This window comes from Paralichthys olivaceus, chromosome 2 (assembly GCF_024713975.1).
Source record: "Paralichthys olivaceus isolate ysfri-2021 chromosome 2, ASM2471397v2, whole genome shotgun sequence".
In the NCBI taxonomy this organism is placed as follows: Eukaryota; Metazoa; Chordata; class Actinopteri; order Pleuronectiformes; family Paralichthyidae; genus Paralichthys; species Paralichthys olivaceus.
The window spans coordinates 3,162,267-3,184,241 of record NC_091094.1 but is presented as its reverse complement, the minus strand read 5'-3'; the positions used below and the strand labels follow the sequence as shown (position 1 = coordinate 3,184,241).

General features: G+C 43.0%; 1 protein-coding gene across 12 annotated transcripts in view; it reads left to right on the top strand.

The window, feature by feature from the left end:
- ptprt (protein tyrosine phosphatase receptor type T) overlaps positions 1-21,975 on the top strand; it is a 241,612-nt gene that overhangs the window by 202,394 nt on the left and 17,243 nt on the right. For 9 of the 12 annotated variants that reach the window (XM_069531570.1, XM_069531565.1, XM_069531554.1 and 6 more), the window contains 5 exons: positions 14,234-14,319; positions 14,908-14,944; positions 15,467-15,564; positions 16,286-16,402; positions 21,126-21,280. In XM_069531570.1, the coding sequence (XP_069387671.1) occupies positions 14,234-14,319; positions 14,908-14,944; positions 15,467-15,564; positions 16,286-16,402; positions 21,126-21,280 (493 nt within the window). The remainder of the gene's footprint in view (positions 1-14,233; positions 14,320-14,907; positions 14,945-15,466; positions 15,565-16,285; positions 16,403-21,125; positions 21,281-21,975) is intronic. The other 3 variants (XM_069531583.1, XM_069531573.1, XM_069531530.1) reach the window with 1 other exon arrangement.

Sequence of the window (21,975 nt, the reverse complement as noted above, 5' to 3'; positions counted from 1 at the left end):
GGACTGGGAGCAAGTAAACATTTGCTGTGGATGTAGATGAAGATATGTCGGACTCCAGAGTGGAGAATCAGTTGCTGTGATCAGTGCTACAGAGAGCTGTTGTTCTGTTTACTCAACGATCAGTATTGATCAGGGTGGATTTCCAACTTTGACACTGTTAATACTTGGTCCTCTAGTTAATTTATATTTATATATTGGAAAATGAAATGCTTACACACAGACAGATTGCTCACATTGAGATGAACCCGTCCCCTCAGAGAACAGGGCAGGATACAGAATACCTTAAATGTCGTGTATCAATATAGCATTTCTTCCTTTTTCATACTTCCCGACTGAAGTATCAGGTATTTATCACCAGTATGAAAAGTACAAAAACAGTTATAATTCAACACGTTGAGGTACAATGCACACAGAGACCTTTAGTTTAAGCCGGAGGACACAGGTCCGAACCTCTGTGTTCACAACCATCTGCTCGGCTGAAGTGTCCTTCAACAAGTGACCGACCGGCTCCCTCCAGCTCCGGGTGTGTCGTACTGACGGAGGGTACCACCTGCTGGGAGCCAGATGCCAGGAGAAGCAGTTTTTTGGCAGACGAATCGTTCAGGGTTATAACATCTGACTCCAACATTTCAAATTCTCAATACCTCTGACACCGAGACCAATTCAATCAAAGCCAAACACTGTGTTGAATAGAAATACCACATTCATATCCATATTTAATTAGACCCATCCTTTTTTTTTTAGAATTAATTAATGTTCAACCTCATTTTCTTAAATCTGATACAGGAAACTACTGTGGGAAAAAAATCACTTTACCTGCCTGATGATCAAAGCCGGCAGACTTTTGTTAAATCATGGAGGCTTCATTGTGGAGCAGGCTGCTGTAATGACGTGCACAGTGAAGCGTGTGCTGCATGAAGCAGGAGTGTGTTTGGTCATTAGAGTACGAATTAAAACGTGAACACGCTTCTTTGTGTTTGCCATGTTACCTCTGTGATACTTCTTAAGCTGTGTGTGCATGTAGGCTTGTTATTTTGCCGCTGCCTCACATTTGTGGAAAGCGACCACCTCGGCCCGCAGATCTGTTGTCGTTGAAGAGAAAAGGAGGTTGACTGGTACAAAGACCACAGTAAATACTGTGTTGGTTACTTTGCCGTCTACCTTTTAAAAGACAAAACGCTTCCGGACTCTGCTTCTCAGATGATTTAGGGTTGTGACTGTCCACTCCAGGAAACTTTGCCATTTTAATAGCTGAACAACAGAACATCAGGGCTTTCATTATTGTTCGGTCAAGAAGTCATGCGATAAATAAAGCTGATAGTAGCTGGATGTCAGGGTAAACAATTCCAGACTCTTCCAATGGGTCATCATATTTAAAAAACATTATTTTATTTATGTGTGTGTGTGTGTGTGTGTGTTTGTGTGACTCCAGCCATAATGAGAGAAATGTCTGGTCCTGGTTAAGGTTAGTTAAGATGTGAGTTGAGGTTTGGGTCAGGCGTGAACTGATCATTAGGTTAGGTACTACCGTTAGCTAGTATTTTATGTGTGTGTTATTGTGGAGTATTGTTTGTAGCCCAACCTTCTCCCTCTCTCTCCCAAACACCTGCATGGGTGGGCCTGTGGAGCATCCGAAAACATCTGTCAGGTTTTCCGGTAGACAGGTGAAGACATATCTTGAGGTAAAGTTGAGGTGAGTTGTGAGGTAAGGTCAGAGTTGTGCTTCGACAAAAGGTGGTCATGGTTAAGTCTCCAGGAAAATCAATGTAATGTCCTTTGGAATCATGGAGATCAGACCGTGTGTGCGTGTGCATGCATACTAGCATCAAACCCACATGCACTAAACACAACCAACATGATCGAGCAGATTGTGCGTATGGGCTCACATTTCTGCAGTGTGTGTGTGTGTGTGTGTGTGTGTGTGTGTGTTCGTGCAGCACACACAGCTCATTATGAGGGTTTAGATGTCACGGCAAAGAGACCGCACTAACCTGAAGGCTTTAAAATGAAACATTGTGCTGAAATGAAATAGCCTGACAAGAGCTCGATAGCCAGCAGGAATTATGATAAATTTGCTATTAGTACAAATCCTTTAATTACAAGGGCCTGGTAATGGAAACTGTCCATCTTGGCTGCTGTGATTGTAAAAAGACTAATTTTCTTGAGAAAATGTTGTAAAAGGCCCCGAGGGAAATGACTTTGTGTGCCGTCTTTATTAGAACAAGGAAATATGGTGCGACAGGCGGACCGACCGGCTGCGGCTAAAACTTTAAATATGGGTTAAAGGTTCTTCTGTCTTTTCTTCAGTCAGGTTGAACTTAAATTCGCCTTTTGAAACAAGGGATTTGCTTTCTGTTTTTGAGCTTGAGAGCTCCGAGCTAATTCCCTCTTGGCAACATGCGTGCTCTGTTGCACACTTTGAATACTGCTGGACTATGTTCCTCTGCCATCAACTATTCTTCACACTCACTACCTTCTTCATTAGTACCAATTTGAAAAACTGTCCTTAACCCTCTGGAGTCGGGAGCCACTTTAGGAGCAGTTGGACCTGCCTGGACATTTATATGCTACTTATACTTATATTTAGGACAAAATACGCACCAATAATTTGAGAGCAGGAGTAAAACCATGCATCAATTCGTTCTTTTGCTTAACTCAACTTTAAAAATACACAAATTCCCACAGGCGTTGAGGGGTCGACACTGTGGGTCGTCATCAGCGCATTTGATTCGGCAAAGGTTTGTTCTACACTGGAATGCCATTTCCTTTTGTAACTTGGGTTCAGGAGTACACGAAATTGAACCATCAGCCTGTAACAGCTAAGCCATATATATAGAGAGATATACTTTAGATGTAGACATTATAAACTCAGGCTATGACTTTAAATCTCTTGCACATATCAGGCGCAGAACTTCCCACTAGATCAAATGCTCTGGAAGAACGTCTTTATCACTCCAACTTCTCGCTCAGTGTTGTCTCAACTTCCAGCACTAGGTCAGAAAGCCTGAGTTGTCCAGAGAGTATTTTTCAGTTTGAGCCGGACCGAGACCCTCCCCTTTGGTCGGACTCGTTTCTGGTTGGCTGGTGAGGATCATGGTCTGAGGAACCTTCACCTGTGCAGGTGTGAAAGCGTCCTCAGTTTGGTCTTCATCCATCGTCAGCACCTCTAACCCGAACAAATCCTTGAAACTCGTCCTGAAGATCCCTTTTGATCCTTCTGAGGACATTTGACTTTCTGGGATTTCTCTCCTTTGTTTTTCTCCTCTTCCTCCTCTTCCTCTCCTCCTCACATTCTATCACATGGTCTTCACCACCTCTCCCTCCCTCCCTCCCTGAATCAGTTTGAAAAGGGCTGATATGAGTTGAAGTGTTAACACACTCTTCCTCCAGCCATCTGCCAAACACAAACGGTTGCTGCCATGTTTGAAATCCCTTCAGCACACTGAATAAATGTTAATCTACCAGCCTCCTGTCCTCCTGTCTCATCAGCGCCTCCCCTCTTCTCTTCGTCTTCCGACTTCCACTTCCATCTTTCTCCTCTCCTTCTCATCCTCTTTTCTTACCTTCCTTCATGTTTTGTTTCTTCCCTTCTCTCCATCTTTTTGTCACATATCAACCTCTTACCACCTCCCTGCGATTCTTTTTCTTCATCTGCACTTTCCGTTAAATTTCCCTGATTTCCTCTCTCATCCCTCCTTCTCTCTTTTCCACCACCATTTTCTATTCATGTCAACCTTTCTCCCCTTTCCTTTTCACCTTTTGAATCTCCTCTCCTTTAACTCACGCCTCTCTCCTCTGTTAGCTTTCCCTCACCTCCCCTTTCTTCAATTTCCTCTCTTTTCCATTCATCCCATCTGATTACCTCTGACAGCTTTTGGGTTGAGGCAAAGCACAGTAGTGTTTCCTCATTACAAGCATCTGTCCGCTTCTATTTCCTCCTTCCTCTCCTCCGTCCCCTCCTCTTTGCTTCCTCTCCTCTGTTCTTTCTTTCTCAGCCCCTCTATCAGTTCATGAGCATCCGTCCCATCTGGTCATTTATAATTCAACAGTACGATGCCTTCAGAATGGGTATGTATTATATTTTTGTCACTGTAAACATTAACATTTCCATCATCTGTTTATTATCGAGACGAATCACTCAGTAGAAATACTTTTAATCATTTAAATACAGTGATAAAAGTAATTATATTCAGTGTGGACACCTTCACACCACCGTGCTGTGACCTCCTCTCATCTTCCCTTTTGCTCTTGTCCTCTCCGTGTTTTGCATTTTCCTCTCAGCTGCCACCACCTTCTCCTCTTTTTCTCCTCACATGTGTTGATCTCTGACTCTGACTCCTTCTCTCCACTTGATCTATTCACTATATTTCTTGGATCTGTCACTCTCTCACACTTCTCGCCCCCCTTTCTCCCTCCTTCTCTCCTTTTCATCTGTCTTTCTCAACCCCTTGATGTCCTCTTCCTGTTTCCTCCTGTTCTTCTCTCCTCTGTCACCCCCCTCCCCCCACTCTCTCTTACACACACACACACACACACACACACACACACATTCATGCACACACTCAACCCAAAGCATCTATTCACTAATGTGCACAATTGTTCAGGTGAATGAGAATCATTACACACACACACACACACACACACCTCCTGGCATAATCACTATCTCTTCCTGCATCATGTTGCTCCTCATTACAGCTGAGGTTATCTCTCTCTCTCTCTCTTTGTGTGTGTGTGTGTGTGAGAGAGAGGGTGTGAGACAGCGACCAAAAGAGGGTGAGGGTATCTAGTCTGTGTGAGTGTGTCTGTGTGTGTAACAAAGGAAGAAGGATTTGGAAAACAAATAGAACAGCGTGTGTAGTCGTGTGTTGTTCAGTGTGTTATCCTCATAGTCGACTATACATAGTCCGTCCTCCTCCTCTCTTATCTTCTTCTGGCGCCGATTCTCTCCACGTCTGCCGAGCTGCTCTGAAGTCACAACGCCAACAACTCCTCTGAAGTGTTGACCAAAGAACCACAATAAATATTAGCGTCACCCAAGCTGTCAAAAACACACAGACACACACCGACTATGTTGTACAAATAAACACACACTTTTTTTCACACACGTGTAAATACAAACTCAGCGAATAAGTTCTAATACTGAAGTCCACAGACACACACTCACTCACACACACACTCAGGCGTGTACAGATCACAGCAGTGTAGTTTGTGCTTGATTGCCTGTAGCAGTGCTGCTGTGTCATTATTCCACCAGACGCAGGGTTTAGTAACAAGAATTACTGTTTTGTTTTCGTGGAAATCTCTGCTCATATTTTTGTGTCCGCATTATCTCACCGCACATACTCATTTCAAAATAAACGTGTCGCTAAATACTGAAAAATCAAGATTATTGTGAGCAAAAGACCTGAGCATCTTAAAGGGAAAGTCCATTCCTCTAGAATGCAATGTGCAATGTAATCTGCTGCGATAAGGAATCCACTTCCTGTCTGTGGAGATTTGCTCTGATTCAGCCATGAGCAGATCAGTGACGTCCACCTCACATCTCAAAATGTGCCAGATGTGGAGCTTTGGGCATCGGACCCTCTTGTGCGCCTTCCATTGGAGGTTTTTGCCGTGCACACCCAACTGGGATGAGATCCAGGGACAGATCCAGAACCTGCTGGAGGTACGACATATCCTCTCCAGACTGAGAATGCATCGGGATCTCACAGGATTAGTTTAGTGTGGCTCGGGGAGAGGGATGTCTGGAAAATCCTGCTTCCTCAACCCAATCTCAGATTTGTGAAAGAGAACTGATGGATGGGAATACACATCTGATGTTGGACATCTCGGCTCAGTACGGGATTTCAGGTCATCTTAGAGATGTTAGACACATAATCAAACTACCCTTCATTGTCTAAAATATTACTGCAGGCTGTTATATTCAGATTTTAAGTCTTGGATCAAAAGTACCAAAGAAGTTTCATAAAGAAAAAGTGAGTGTAATAAGTCGCGTGGTGAGTGAGCATCCATCTTTATCTTCTGATGTTTATTCCTCATCTTTGAACAACAATACACAGTCAGTGACTCACATTATCTTCCTGTAGTGTAAAAAAAAACAACGAGAAGAGACAAACAGGAGGAAAATGACTCTCAAAGAAAAGGCTGATTACGTTTCCCAGCCTCTCCCCCAGCAGATGATGAAATGGTTTCTGTCGCAGCACTCCGTCGGAGGTACGCACACAGATAATGACGATAATGAGGCTGATTTTTAACGCCGGTGACGATTTTATTAATACAGTTGACGGTGATTGCTGTTAATCATTGTTCCTCTTCAGAAGCAGTCGGGGGGGTGACAACGACACATCACCAAAAAAAAAAAAAAAAAAAAAGAATCGGATGGGGGAGGGGCCGATGAAGGAATGATTTTAGCAGTGATTGTGTTTTTAATTAGAACGTGGAGGATTATGAGTGATTGTGTTTCATCTTTCAGAAACTATCATGGGGCTGACAATTGGAAATCTGTTGATAAGTGTTAATGATGATCTGTGATCATTGACATTGTGTGAGGATTGATTGTTGATGGCTGAATCAGAATTAATGAGAAGTGCTGCTGTCTAGACATCGATGAGATATTAACCGAAGGTGTTTGACTTTCTTTTTCACCAATTCAGTGCAGCTACACCTCAGACCCTTCTCTTTAACTCCGCACTTACTCACGCTGCATTACGACAACAGGAACTGGGAACCTTTGCAGGAACTCTGTGCATTTTTACATTTCCACCAAAGGGCCAACTAAAGGAAGTGCTTTAAGGGGCTTGCAGTGCTGAAGTGTTGACTGCTCCAGTTTTTGTTCAAGTCAATCTCCGCATTAGTTTGCAAAAGAAGGAAATAGGATCAGCAGCAGCACGATTTAAATCTTCTACATGTTTGCTGTTGTGTGTTGCTTAAAATCTTTGTGGTATAATCCTCTGCATTACCGGCACCTGGTGGACTGGAACGGACCGGTTGTCCCCCCTGTCATTATACCACAGTGGACAAACCGGCAGAACAACAGTCAGCAGGAACATTGAAAAAGTTCCTGGGACTTAGAGTTCCAGATACTTTTGGTCCAAGTGTGGATTACCAGGCAGCATAGTGGCTCATCGTGCTGCTGCTGCTGTGACAGTTAAACACCGACGAGCAGGAACAAGCTGAGCTGGGCAAGACTAATTCACTCCCCACGTGTATTGTGACTCTCTCAGTCTGGCTTGTGAATGGGCTGCTGCAGGAGGTGCTCCTCGCACAAACATACATTTGACACTGATGAAAAGAGAGAGTGTCAGTTGGTAAGTGGGGAAATGGAGGATTTGTTGACGTGCTAAAATAAAGAAGAAGTAAACATGCAGAGTTCTGTAAATGCTTCTAAGAGCTGCAGGTATCTGTTCATTCATTTATTGTGATGGGTCTCGAGATGAGTCGGTCTCTTGTCAGAACCCGCTCGTTGCAGTCTGGGATTTCTTCGATTGGGCAGAAGTATTATTCAGTCGAATTTATATTTTCTAATTAAGCAGAATTTATGGAAATGATGGGTGTGGTTGTAACTTGGATTTGTTGGAAACAAGTAGATATTACAACTTGATGCAGATGACCGTGATCCCCAAATCTCTTCTTTTAAACAAACATATAAATATTCACAGATATTTTTGTTGTTGTTTGAAATAAAGTATGAATTAAATTGATATCCTGTGCACATACACAAATCAATCGGTGCCAGACACCTTTATTAGCCTCAAGTGAAACCTCTCATTACCCATCCCACCAACTCGAATATTACTCTCTCGAGTCGAAGGGTCAGAGGTGAAGGCTAAAGATGTGCAAAGATAAATCAACCAATCATTCGTCACAGTGTGGAATAAATAACCTCACGATGACGTTGTTATAAAATATGATTCACAAACTGTGCAGTGAGTGCATCACTTCTTCAATACTCCACATTAAGGGATACGACACACTGATTTAGTTCTGCAGTGTAACTTTATCGTGTAGAGAGGCTGCTCTTCTCTCCTCCCTCCCTCTTTTTCTCCCACTGCTTTTCATCCCCCTCTCTCCTCTTCCCTCTCTCTCTCTCTCTCCTGACAGCCTTCAAACAGCTGGAAGCAGCATCGTGAGGTGTGTGTGTGTGTGTGTGTGTGTGTGTGTGGGGGTGTGTGTTTGTGTGTGTAAGTCGACAACATTCTGAGCTGTTTGACACACCAGCTGCAGGAGCTCTGAATAAGCTGTTACACACATTTTAACACTCATGCGCACTAAGACACACGCAAACATATGCATGCATGGACGCTATGACGCACTTTAACACGCTCCATCGTGCACAATAACACACACAAACACGGATGCATGATGTAGACAAAAGGGCTGCTGCACACACGTGCACACATTTTGCTGATGCTTGAACACACTTGGAACACTTTCAAAACTACACACACACACAAACACACACACACACACAAACCTTTCAACACAAAAACCCAAAGATGTTCCAGAACATACGAGTAGCGGTGGTGGGGGAAGTAACTAAAGATACTTGAACACACTTACACGCCGCTCAGTCTCTTACACACACACTTACACTCAATCACACATGCTATTAAATTCCCTAATGCCTTGAGCTGCGCTGACAGAGGAGTGTGTGTGTGGTGAGTGAGTTGAGCTCCGCAGGGAGTTAACTGATTAAGTATATCTGTGACAGACACAATCCCTGCTTAGTGGCGACTGAAAAAAGGAGGCGAGAGGAGCGCGAGGAGGAGGAGATGAGAGGATGGAGGAGGAAAACTTCATGTTCAGCAGTTTTAACTTGCTACTCTGAGCATTTTTTGCTGTTTCTGTGGACGTGCGACTGAGATTTGTCTTTTCTCAGCAGTGGCGATAACAAGTAGCGCGTCTTGTTAAGCTGCTGATTTGTTGTTGTTTTTGCACCTTTGCTCCACTTGTCCTATGAAATGTAGCCACACTGCAAGAAGTCATGTTTGCTCACTTATGTTGCATCAGTGTTGATTACTTATTTCTCGTTCTGCAGTTGATTCGGCTTCTGAAATGTGCTGGTTTTGTCTCAAAGAGATTTAAAACTCGCTTGAGTCAGCTGGACTCGTGCACCTGGAGTGAACGGGAGCTCGGCGGCGCACATGTGCAGGAACAGTGCAGGAACCGAGACATTATAAGAATGTGCATGAGTAAAGCCATGTGCACTATAACGAGTAATACCTATAGGGATTTGGTAATAAATATAATTAGTTGGCACGAGATCATTCATCGTTAAAATCCCAATCGATGGCGGTGCTGCACTGGGAGGTAATGCTGACATGGGCAACATTGATTTACTTAGCAAGTGTGAATATTTGTGTAATTATATGAAAAATAAATGTAAAAGTGTAAATTACTGATTACGTACAACATCTGATGATCTTTGACTTTATTATTGACTAAATTCTACTGAGTTAACACAACTATTCAAACTGAGAGTAAACACAACTAAGTTTGAAGTCAAATTAACAAGTAGATATAAAGGAGTATTAGACATATTTACTTTTCAAGGCAATTTCCCTCATTTTTTAAAGTAAGATCAACTTGTCGGATTTTTACAGTGCATCACAAAATTGACTTTTAGTTTCTACCTCTAACATCCGACGATCAATAAAGACGGGATTGTCCTTGATGTCTGTGCACGATCCTTTACCACCCATCGTCACGGGAGAAAACAGAAGAAGGGTCTCAGTGAAAATCTTTTAAAACTAAGGTGTGAGTTACAGTATTTTAGTTGCAGACATCTCCCATCATGCATCTGTTCTGCATTAGAGCCACTCTATGGTCTGACATTTCTCCAGCAGTGTAAAATAATACCTAATGGGCATATTGAGGCCTCACATTTTCCACCTCTCGAACAGCCCGAGCTCGGTTACACCTCTGCTCTTTTCAGGCGTCTGGGAGACAATGGAATGTGAAAGACAGTAAGTGGAGGTTTAAACTGCCTCATAACTGAAATGACCATAATATATCTGCAGGACACTGATATGGTTTGTATTCAATATCGGTGACTCTGCAATTAATTAGTCCAGGACTCCTACAAAGGCGCATTCACTACGTCAAACGGTTTTATATTTAAATCTGATTTTGCCTCATCAAGCGAGTAAAATCACAGGTAGATGTTTGTCTTGTAAAATAGCAATAAACTCCTGCTTCAGCTGAGATATTTAAAAAAAATGCTCGTCTTACTTTCGGTGACGTGGAAAATAAAACTTCATGGTGACCTTTGATTTTTTTTGTTTGCTGTCGTGGTGCAGCAGCAGCAGCAGCAGTCATTAGGCGCTGGTGGCTTCTGCTTGTTTTATTTGTGTACAGTGGCCGCGCAGCTTTCAGCGCACACAATCTGATCTGATGTCCCCAAATTACAGCTTTCTGCTACATCCAGCCGCCCCCTGCAAATCTCTCCGAGATAAAAACACACAAGTCTGTTTTCTGTGGCCTCTGCTGGACCCCTCAAGTTAACAAGTTTCTCCCCGGCAAAACTTTCACAGCATCTGCTCGGGGTAATGGGGACGTGGGAGAGGGAAAGAGACACAGGGAGACTAAATGGAACCAAAGAAAAAGCAAGAAAGTGGCGGAAAGAAGATGCTATAGAAGAGGAGAGGGGGTCGCAAGGTTACGAGGAGAAGGAGACAGAGCAGAGGAGTGGAGCTCATTAATGAGTAATGGCTTGATGGCCCTTTGCCCTTGGACGCCGCGGCTCCTGATGACTTTGTTGTTACTCCAGTGCTGCAGATGTCAACATGAGCCCTTATGCAGACTCTGTGTCTTCCTGCCACTGTACAAAGATTTAGCCACACATCCCAGATATGAACGCTGCCATCTCACACTGGTTCACGGAGGCATCGAGATCCAAACTACCGGTGTTTTAAGAACCACCTCAAATGTCAGAATCCGTCTTTCGTAAAACGTTTATTGGACTTGCACGGGATTCTTTTTGATCCACACGTTTGGCTTCACCTTTGAGGAGCTGTCACGTCGTCCATCTTTAAATGCGTCTTCGATCCAGATGTGGATCTGCTGTAGATCCAGAGGACGGGGTTGAGCACGAATACATGACTCAGCTGTATTGACCAGGAATCTTTAGACTTGAGACTTTTTTTTTTGTGGAATATTAGAGTTAGCATTTCATTTTATTTAAATCAAGCACAAGTTTCATCAGACGTAAGTGATTACACTTCATCCCTGTGTGTTCGAGGTTGTTGCTGCTTCTAGTTTGACACCAAAATCTTTCTTAAACTAATTTTAATCTTTATCTCACTTAGTGCACACACACACACACACACACACACACACACACGTACACACACACACACTCTGTCAGCCTCTTCAAACCTGTGGCCTGTGTCCAGAACTGCAGTGTTTGCGAGCCAGTACCTCCTGCTATCTCAGCCCAATTAGAAGCTCCCCTCCCTGGGCCGAGGGAAGTGGAAAGGGCCCCTCCCTCCCTCCCTCCCTCCATCTAGCCTGGTGGCTCTCATATTATGACAGCCTCTGACACTGGCCCTGTGTAATTACTGCTGTCTGAGGGAGCTCGACAGCACGGGGCAGGAGGAGAGAGAGAGAGAGGAGGAGGAGGAGGAGGGAAATGACAGAAGAAAACTGAGGAAGAGAAGTGATGAAAAGCCAAGTCGGGTTGGTGAGAAAGATGAATGATGAAAAAAAAAGAAATGGAAGAGGAGAAGAGAGACCGGCAGAGAGAGTGTGTGGCAGGTTACCCCCTGTTGTGTTTGCTCTTACATGCAGGGTGTGTGTTTGTGAGCGAGCTGATAGCTGATGACAGTATCTTGTACCTGCAGAGTGGAGTCATGCTGCCGTCATTGTTGCCACTCAGCTGGAAACCGGAAAATTACTCAGATATAGAAGCCGCACCAATAATTCTCCTGGAGGTGATCCGAGACGTGATAATCAAAAAGTGGATTCACTGAAAGCCTCCAGATTATATGCGTCTCTCTTCTGTATTAACGCTTCATGTTTGGCGATATAACGTCTGACGCCACTGGAGCGAGTTATTCTCATACGGTGCAGTAAAAAGTGAGTCTGTGAGTGATTGACTTCAGCGGCAGAGATCGTTTGGATCTGACACATTTCCGGGGTGAATCCCGGTAACTTGAAAGAAGGCACGTCTGACTTTCTGCTGCTGTGGTGACTTTAATTTCTGGGGAGTAGTAGTAGTAGTAATAATAGTAGTAGTAATAGAAGTAGTAGCAGTAGTTCAGGTGATTTAGATTTACGTTGTTACGAGTACAGTGGGGCTGGTACTTTACAGAAAGTACAGGAACCTCATGCTCACTGTTGTGGTAGTGTAGTAAACTACTACTATTTGGCTGCTTGTGTACGACATGAGTTTTCTCCCAGCCACTCTTCCTCTTCTTCCTCATCTTCCTGTTCAGTTTCCCAACCTCTCTCTGTTGTTCCATCTCTCGTCCACGCTCCTCTTGTTTTTCTCTCCCAGAAACAAGAACATTAAACAAACCCAGGAGCGAGGCTCACCTCCAGCATGTGATCGCACTGTTCGGAGAACGAAAGTGAGGGGTTGAGTGGAAGCTCGTAAACACAAGAAAAATAAACGGAGAGAGAAGAGTGGAGATAATCAGGCTAAATCATGTGCACTTATCTACTGTTGCTACGTTACAGCGAAACAAAATCACCTCTGGCCATTAGCTATAATCACCCTCATGCAGTGTGTCTTAATAATATGGACGGCTATTAGAGGCCAGGACAAAATAATTGACTCTAAAAAAGGGGAAGGATGAAATAAAGGGGGGGTTTAGTTTTTGGTGACATGCTCACACCACTGTGCATGTTCGAGCTAAAGCTGCTACACGTTTATTTATATGTGACGTTAAATGATAATGTCCGAGATCATTGACCAGAGTTCAGTCACTTCAGCTTTTAATTAACTGACTTTGGGATAAAATGAGATTTTTTTGATTTCCATCAGTTTACCATCGTAACGCTCGGCTGCTGCGTTTAATCACTTTTCATTCCACTAACATCTTCACATAGTTTCTGTGTTTTATTTCTTTTTCTCCAAAACCTTTTGTTGTCAAGTAAAAGCTCAAGACAGATGCTTTTGGGAAACGCAGCATGTGATGTGTTAGTCTCAAATTATTTCATCCAAAAAAAAAAAAAAAAAAAAAATCCACCAACATCTAAGCTTCTGTCTTCAGCCTGAAAAGGTTTCAACCTCAGATCGAACGACTCTGCTGCAGTCGGGTGTTTATGAAACACGAGTCCTGTGTGGTCCGTCTTTCAGACTATCACATCTCTCAGAGTGCACCAACTCTGTAAACACACCTGCTGCTGTATCTTATCTCTATAAGAGCGGGTTACACACTGCTAAAGATAGCGGCCATGCTAACTGTGCTGGTCTGATCTGAGTGCACTGCTCTTGGATCTGCAGGAATGAGCACAGAAACAAACTCAGCGGTGTGAGTCGTCTTTTTCTGGTGGATTTACGGACATTTAATTAACGGTTTTAGTGGAAAACGATCGTTAACTAAACATATAAAATATAATCTAATTAGTTTAATCTCTTGAGCTCAGTGTTTGAAACATCCAGAAAGCATGAAGCAAAGATATATTTCAATTTAAAACAATGACATAAATGTTCAGCAGTTTTAAACCATGTTGACGTTGTTCTTATTTTTCTAAACTGTCAGTGACGAGTCAAATTCAAGGGGTCTTCAGCAAACATTCATGAAAAAGTGATATTTTCCATTGGTTGGAGGCAGCTCGTGTTAAATCAGTGTTTGTCCCATAACCCAGACTCATCAAAACAATATTTGTTATAAATCTGTGTTGTACAAAATGTTTACTGCTGATGTTATAGTTTCCATTAAGCTGGAGCTCAACCGAGGCCAAATGAACTGAAGTAAAATGAAGAGACTGAATCAAACCAAACCAAATCGTGCGTGTTCGCTCTTTCCCGATGTTTTTAGTCAGAAGTCGTGACGGTTGGTAATGATGGTGTCCTCAGGATGTCTTTGGATGATACATCTGTGACCACTGACAGAAGACAAGTCGGAATTATCTCAGCTTGTCAGCAAAATGTAAAAATGTCTCACGTTGAGAAGTGAAACCAACGACGGGAGCTGTGATGTTCGTGGTCCGGACCCCAGCCAGACAGTTACTGCTCAGATCTGTGGGTAAATGTAACTTTAGGCCTGTTGTATTTTTCTGCTATCTGACCCCACAGACGACCACACCAGAGTCCGCCTGCAGCTGCTGGAGGGAGACCCCCACTCCGACTACATCAACGCCAATTACATCGACGTGAGTCTACACACACATTCGTAATCGTAAGCTTGTGATAGACGCTAGACCCTAACCATCATCACCTCATGCCCTCCACCCTTATTCTAAATTCAACATGAACCCAAACAGCAAATCTCTGACAGAGGTGAGAACCAGAAAACATGCAAAACGCCTCATCAGTGTTTTTCCCCCGTCCACGGCGTTAACTTTCCAATTTCATCTCTCACCCACTTAATGAATTTGGTGCAAAATATTTATTTGGAATCAAACAACCGCACATCCCCCTCAGCGAAGGTGACGCCCGGCGTACAGCGCGGTCTTAATGACAATGTGAAAGTGATGAATGTTTTCATCTGCAAGGTTACATCTCTCATTGCTTTTCATGGAGGCAAAATTAAGATTCCTCCCGTCATTTGATTTTGTGTTTATTTGGAAAAGGACCTTGAGTTATGCTCCTCCGAAGAGTGGACGAATCAAAAGAGGCGAAAATAGGAATAGAGCAAATAAAGACACATTAAATAAAATAGAGGAAATGAGAGGAAAATGGAGAGTGAAGAAAAAGATGGAGGTCGGTGACTAAGATTTTTTTTTTTTTCTGTCTCGCAGGGGTACCACAGACCCAGACATTACATCGCCACACAAGGTAATTAAAGTGACGTGATGAGTGTGTGTGGCAAGACTGTGTGTGTGTGAATCCACATTTGTGCAGGTCCAAACGTGTATGTATAAGTGTGTGTGTGTGTGTGTGTGTGTGTGTGTGTGTAGCAGCCACCTGGTAAATGTCGTCCTTTTGGGCTGCAAGGCTATTAACACAAGCTCCTAAATCGAAACCTTCCTATAAAATCCCTGTGACAAATTTAAGACCCCATTACCTCAAACCCACGAACCCCTATCTGGGGTTGATAGCGTGTGAGTGAATGTGTGTGTATGAGAGAGCGTGCGTGTGTGTGTGTGTGTGTGTGTGTGTGTGTGTGTGCGAGTCTGCATGTATGTTGTATGTGTGTGTTTGTGTAAGTCAGTGCCAGTGCATTTTTACATGATGTCAAAGTGAATGAGTTTGTGTGTGTCAGTATGTTTAAACCTCTAATTCTTTTGTGTGTGTGTGTGTGTGTGTGTGTGTGTGTGTGTGTGTGTGTGTGTGTGTGTGTGTGTGTGTGTCCATCAGGGCCCATGCAGGAGACGGTGAGGGATTTCTGGAGGATGGTCTGGCAGGAAAACTCGGCCTCCATCGTCATGGTTACCAACCTTGTGGAAGTGGGCAGGGTGAGATCATCATCCAAGGGATTACCGTGTGTGTGTGTGTGTGTGTGTGTGTGTGTGTTTGATGTAGAGGCCCCACACCTGTAGAGGTAGCAGATTAGGAAAATCAATAATTCAAGTTATGAGGGTTTTATTGTGTTTTAAGAATTGTAATTACATTTACAGTCTAATCCAAACCAACGGAACTCAGTTCATAAACATTAAAGAAGTCGCACTAATAAAGTTAATTACGTTTTAAATCCTGCTTTTACCTTTTGGCCGCAAACACGCCCCATGGTCTCCGGTGTTGAACATGAAGACAGATTTAGTTTTTGTTATTTGAACAAATGTCAAACCTAGTGGGGGGTTTTTTCTGGAAGACGAAAAACAACTTGAACACCAAAGAATCTGTGAAGCAATTATCAGATGTTTACACCTTTCCACTGCCACAGTGAGGGCAGCAGTGAATCCAACAGGTAACATATAATTGGTTAAAAAAAAAAGAAAAAGAAAGAAAACATCATAGAGTCATTATTACGATACTCAGTCATTTCAAATCAATATCCTACAAATGTCAAATAATCAAATCTGTGCTAAGTAGCTATTTGTCATGCGGAAGGGGCAAAACACCCCGTGATATTATTCATCTGTTCTATTAATCATGGCGATCATCTTGACCTGCACCTCTTCTGGAAATGAAGCAGATATTTAAATTCAAACAACGACTGCAAATTGTCTGTTGCAGGTGAAGTGCGTGCGTTACTGGCCCGACGAGACGGAGGTGTACGGAGACATCAAGGTGACCCTGATAGAAACGGAACCACTGGCAGAATATGTCATACGGACATTCACCGTCCAGAAGGTAAAAAAAGATCCACACAGAAGCTGAATTTTTAATGTGTGCCTCCGTCATAAAGGGGCTCTGAACCCAACGTATCAGGGGGATTCGTACAATTGGAAGAGAAACACAGAAATATATGAATGTAAAGATTTGTTTCCTCACATCAGAACAGAATCATTCATTTGATGTCTTTGTCAAAGTGTTTCCACAGGATTTGAACATGGCACCCGCATGTTTTATCAATAGGGGTCTATTCCCATCAGACCTCATATAGGATTTGAACCCCTTCATGTTCTCGAGCGGCTCAGTTTCTCTCATTGTTGCTCGTAACTTATTCGCTTTCTTTCTTTTTGAAATCCCGAAACCTGGATTACCATTATAGCCGACGTGTGATTGGGGATTTGATGCCAGCGAGCGTTGTTATTTGTTTGTTTCTCGCTGTTTAAGAGGACGCTTGAAAAACGTAATTGTGGCCCTTGTAATCAGGCAGGGGGGATTTGAGAGGAGAAAAGATGAGTGAAAGCAGAAAATGTGCCGTCATTGTTGGGAGGCAGTTTTCCGAGGCTCTTTACAGTGAATGGAGCGTAAACACTTCACAACAAGAAAACAGGGCTCAGATCCAAATCCTTGATTTTCAAACAGTTCTATGTTGTTTTCAGTCTCTTTTCTTCACGATGGCTTTTCCCCACCATGGCACATCCATTGTTTCTTATTTCCCCTCATACGACTTTCAACTACTGTCTTTTTTGCTTAAGATAATTCATTTCATTCATTTTAATTTACGTGTCTGTTTTACAAAAAAAAAAACAGATGGAGTCAGCCATTTTGTTCAGAGTCCCTCCTTTTCCCAGTAGAAGCTTCAACTGTAAAACCACAAACAACAACACATTCAGTATCTACAACGACACGAAGCACACCAACAATAAAACCCGACGCCTCGACCATTGTAATCGATCATTTTATTTCCACACACCTGTGATGCGTCATCTCTCCTTCCTGCTGTCTTCGGTTTTTCTCTCTGTACCTCTGTGTGTCTCTCTGCTTCTTCTCCAATCCTGTATTTCCTTTTCCCCTTTCACTCGAGTGAAAGCAGCTTATGAAGACGAGTCTCCGAGTCCTCGCTGTCAGCTCATTTAGCAAGTTATTAATCCATACCACCTCTGAGAGTGTGTGTGTGTGTGTGTGTGTGTGTGTGTGTGTGTGTGTGCAAGTACTCAAAAATTCAAAGGAAAGCTGCTTTTGAAATGCCTGTCATTCTGCTGTATGTATAAGTAGAAATACACACCACACACACACACTAATACAAAATCCACTATCTTTAAACTACAGTAGGTTTTTCAGACTGTATGTGTGTGTGTGTGAGAGAGAATCCAGGTTCTGCACCACAGTTAAATGGCTTTAATTGCAGTGAACAGTGAGAACAGGGTCTTAATGAAAAGGTTTTTTAATGACACGTCCAAGGAGATTAACTCTGAGGATGACGGTGGCGAGTGCAAGTGTGTGGAGATAATCACTAAACCAGAGCAGAGACACCCGACGGACATGAGCACAGGAAACAGAAACCCCGGCCCGATGGGTCAGAGGCTTGCCTGAAGAATTTGTACGAACCCTAGTTTCACAGCGTTTCTGTCAACAAACAGGCCTCAGACCGTCCAATGGCCCACATCCAGAGCTGCAGAACATAATCTGGTGCGTGGCACACAGATCTGGAGACAGCAAACAATGGCAAACAGAATCACAGCGGGGACCAGACTGAGCCGGACCGGACGCAGCAGTGCACACGGTCCACGGGCCAACGCGCTCGGCTCTGAGGACCAGCACACACATATCACACAGATACGACAGATGGTCTGAGAGAGCTGCTAAACAGGCTGTCGACTGTACGTGCAACCATAGGAACTCCCGGTGTCGTCTATCGTTGGCCACGTTAAAAGTGACTCCAGAGGTTGGTTTGTCCTGCTGCGGTGCGTTACTTCCTCATGGGGTATTATTTTTTAACAAAAATCTAACTGGAGGAGTTTTTCCATTAATATGTGATTGATTTTTTTTTTTTCTGGAAAATGACAAATATGGGCTTTTCATAGACAAATGGTTTTACACGTCGATGGCTGAGTAGCGGTTGTTCAGACGTTTTGTAACTTAACTTTAAAAAGTCTTTAAAAATCAAACTTTATTTTTTTTTTTATAAACCTAATCAAGGAGTTTTTGTGCCAAAGCCAGACTACTCCATCAACCATTATAGTCTTTATTATCCTGTTATCCATTATATTGCATTGAGTCATAGTTTTCTGATTATTGAAGCCACTTGTTCCAACATGTCTTTTTACTGAATTTTGTACTCTCAGTTATTTCTTGAGTATTAGTTTATCCCCCATCCGTTCCTATCTTGAACTTTGTCACCGTCGTTCTCAATGTTTTGAGTCTTTAAAGTTAACATCCTATTTATGTCATTTGTACAATCTTGGAATCCCATTTAAGCATCTGATGGAAAACATGGAAACACATACGGAAAAAAAAAAATCCTACAAAAGAGCCCATAGGTAACTGTGAGGTCACGGTGTCAATACCATTCAATCACAGTTTGAAGGCCATATCTTCAGTATTGGTGCTGTCCAAGAGAGAACGGTGTTCCTAATAAAGTGCTCGAGGAATCATCTAAGAGGTTATTGCTGTGTGTATAATTTTTTTATTTACAGCAGCTTTACCGCTGAAAGGCTAATTTTCTAGACTTGGTTACTTGTAATAGAACCGAGGAGCACGTTTGTCCTGCTCTTAACTTTAATACCAAAGTCTATGCATTTTGAGAAAGAAGATTCTCTGCAGAACAATGAGATATTCTGTTTGTCATTCAACCGTTGCAAATTCGTCTTAATGGGAAATTTAAAATCTAAAGAGAATCGTAAAAAATTCTGCAGAGCTCATATTTTCTCTTGCATTTTTATTCCCACATCCTCATCATCTATTTTCAACACGTCACGCTCCTTAAAGCTGTTGATGCTTTTATGTTTTTTAAACCAACCCGTCATTGATTGGAGGCCTTGGCTGTGCTGGACCGCCGTCTATCGATTTACAGAAGTAATTTCAACATCACAAGAGAGCAAATCAATGCAAAGTCGAGTTATCAAATCACCTCGTGGTTTTCTGGGTTTTATTTTTCTCCCGTCTGCTTCCCTGCCTCCCTGTCTCTCTTTGTCTGTCTCTGTATCTTCATCCTTACCCACGACACCACTTTTCCTCCGTCTCAGTTTACCTCTCATCTCTTTACGTCTCGGTTTCTTGACCTCTACCTCCGACTTTCTCGCGTCTGTGTTACACCTGCTTCTCAAGTGATCAGAAAGAAACTCAGCCAAAGCAAACAATTCACCGCATCCTTGTCTACACCCGAAGAGAACCGGGGGGGGGGGGGGGGCGCTCTGAAAAGAACAATTTCCTCTCGGTTCTATTCTCGGAGAGTAAACTGAACTGAGGAGTACGCGGCTCCGTCCGTTTAAGATCTGTTTAGCTTCCAACAGTATACGGCGATCCACCGGTTTGAATTATTAAAAACAGGGGCCTGTGGTGCTGCGGAGAATGGAGCTGCTGGAAGCTGAAGAAAGGGTCATACATATCTAATTCCGCATTTTGGAGCTGTCAAAAAGTTGGGAAACTTATATATACGTTCCGTGAGGAGAGATGTGGCTGGATGCCCCGAGATGCACGTCAGAATTCAGAGTGTCAAGGCTTCTGGAGTGTAGTTGCCTGTCTTCTGCAAGGTGGCACGCTCTGTCAGAGTTACACCGTTAAAGCCCACACGTCTGGAATTGACAGAACACGCGGAGCTGTCCCAGAAACTTTATTGACAGTGTGTGATGTCCTGGAGTTATGGGCAGGTTGGAGCAGCAGAGACTCAACATCTCTTCTTTTAGATGCTTCAACAATCCATTACAGATACACATCATCATATCTCGTCCCCAGCGTCGAACGAATGTCCCCATTGTTAAACAGTGAAGTATTTACCAGCTCTTTGTGTTTCTAGAAAGTCCGTCATTAAAATGTCAAGACACTGTCACATGGGGAGCCACAACAGAAGCCTATTGACATTTCATTTTCCTGTCGTCTCGTCTTGTTATGTGCTCAAATGTCTCTTTCCATATCTCTGAGCAAATTGCAAATCCAATTTATTTGTAATCTCAGTCTTTTTTAAAACCCCTGAAATCAAAGTGTTTTAAAACGATTCTCAGAATATTCAATGTCATAGTTAGTAATAAAACATAATTCTGTGTTTCTTTGAGCACTTGCGATATTTTAGTTCTCGAAGAAAGGAGCCAAATTCTCTCCTTTTTAAATCAGGCAGCTGAACCGAACCGTGACATTTCCCTCCTTAAAGAGCCGTCGTGAGATCTGTGAAATCGCTTCATCTTTTTATGGTGGAGTGAGAATGTCCATCAGCTTCTTCAGATTTCCCTGTAAATTAGGCAAATGAGCCTCTTATTCCCAGAAGTGGCATCTCCACGTCCATGAGATCGATTTATTCTCCGTATGAAGCCAAGGTTCCTGAAACCCCTGCTGTAAATTAGGCTGCTGCACTATTATATGTCTTCTTGTCAGTCTTCCCCCAAAAGAGCCATGATGAGATTTTTTGCGAGTTCCGTGCATTCATCATGAGACAAAATGGCTGCAACTTTTCATGAAGAGACATAATCTTCTCCTGCGTAAAATATCCAACTGTGTGTGTGTGTGTGTGTGTGTGTGTGTGTTTTTCCAGAAGGGTCATCACGAGATCCGTGAACTCCGTCAGTTTCACTTCACCAGCTGGCCTGACCACGGCGTTCCCTGTTACGCCACCGGGCTGCTGGGCTTCATACGACAGGTGAAGTTCCTCAACCCACCGGACGCCGGGCCCATAGTGGCTCACTGCAGGTGAGAGCACAGACGCACGGCTACAGGTGCGCTTCGGCAGATGAACTTTAACTCCCTGATGCTGCTGGTCAGTGGCAGCACAGACGAGGACAAACAAACACAGCGTCTCACTCAGTTGTGCGGAGTCCAGCAGCACAGCTCCGAGTCTCACAGGGACAGAGTGTAACACAAACAATGAAAGCAGGCCCATGTGTTCTTTTGGTTTGTGAATGAAAACAGGTTCTACCTCAGGTTTTCAGTGTTTTTTATTTTGATTTATTTCAAGCATACGACCAAAACATATTAGAATTCAGGAAAGCTGCAGTTTTATTCCATCTGCGTTTTTTAAATCTGTTTAATTCTTTGTTTTGTTGTTTCTTCAGGTCACTTTTTATTGTATTTACATACGAGTGCACACACACACACAGCACCGTGATCACCAGCAATTATACTCAACACGTCGTGTGTTGTTATGTTTTGTTGTTATTATGCTAATTGGAACTACTTTTGCACTTTGGCCCATGAGAGATTACTCGTTCAGGTGTGTACTTTGTTTGAGGATACGTTTATTTGAATTACACTTAAACAAGATTAACTCTTCACGTCATATTCTAACCACCCGTCATCCTGTCCACACACACTTATCGTTCTTTTGCATAAACTATGTCACAGTACAGGTTTAAAACCCCTCCTCCTCCATGTTGGCAGACGGTAAA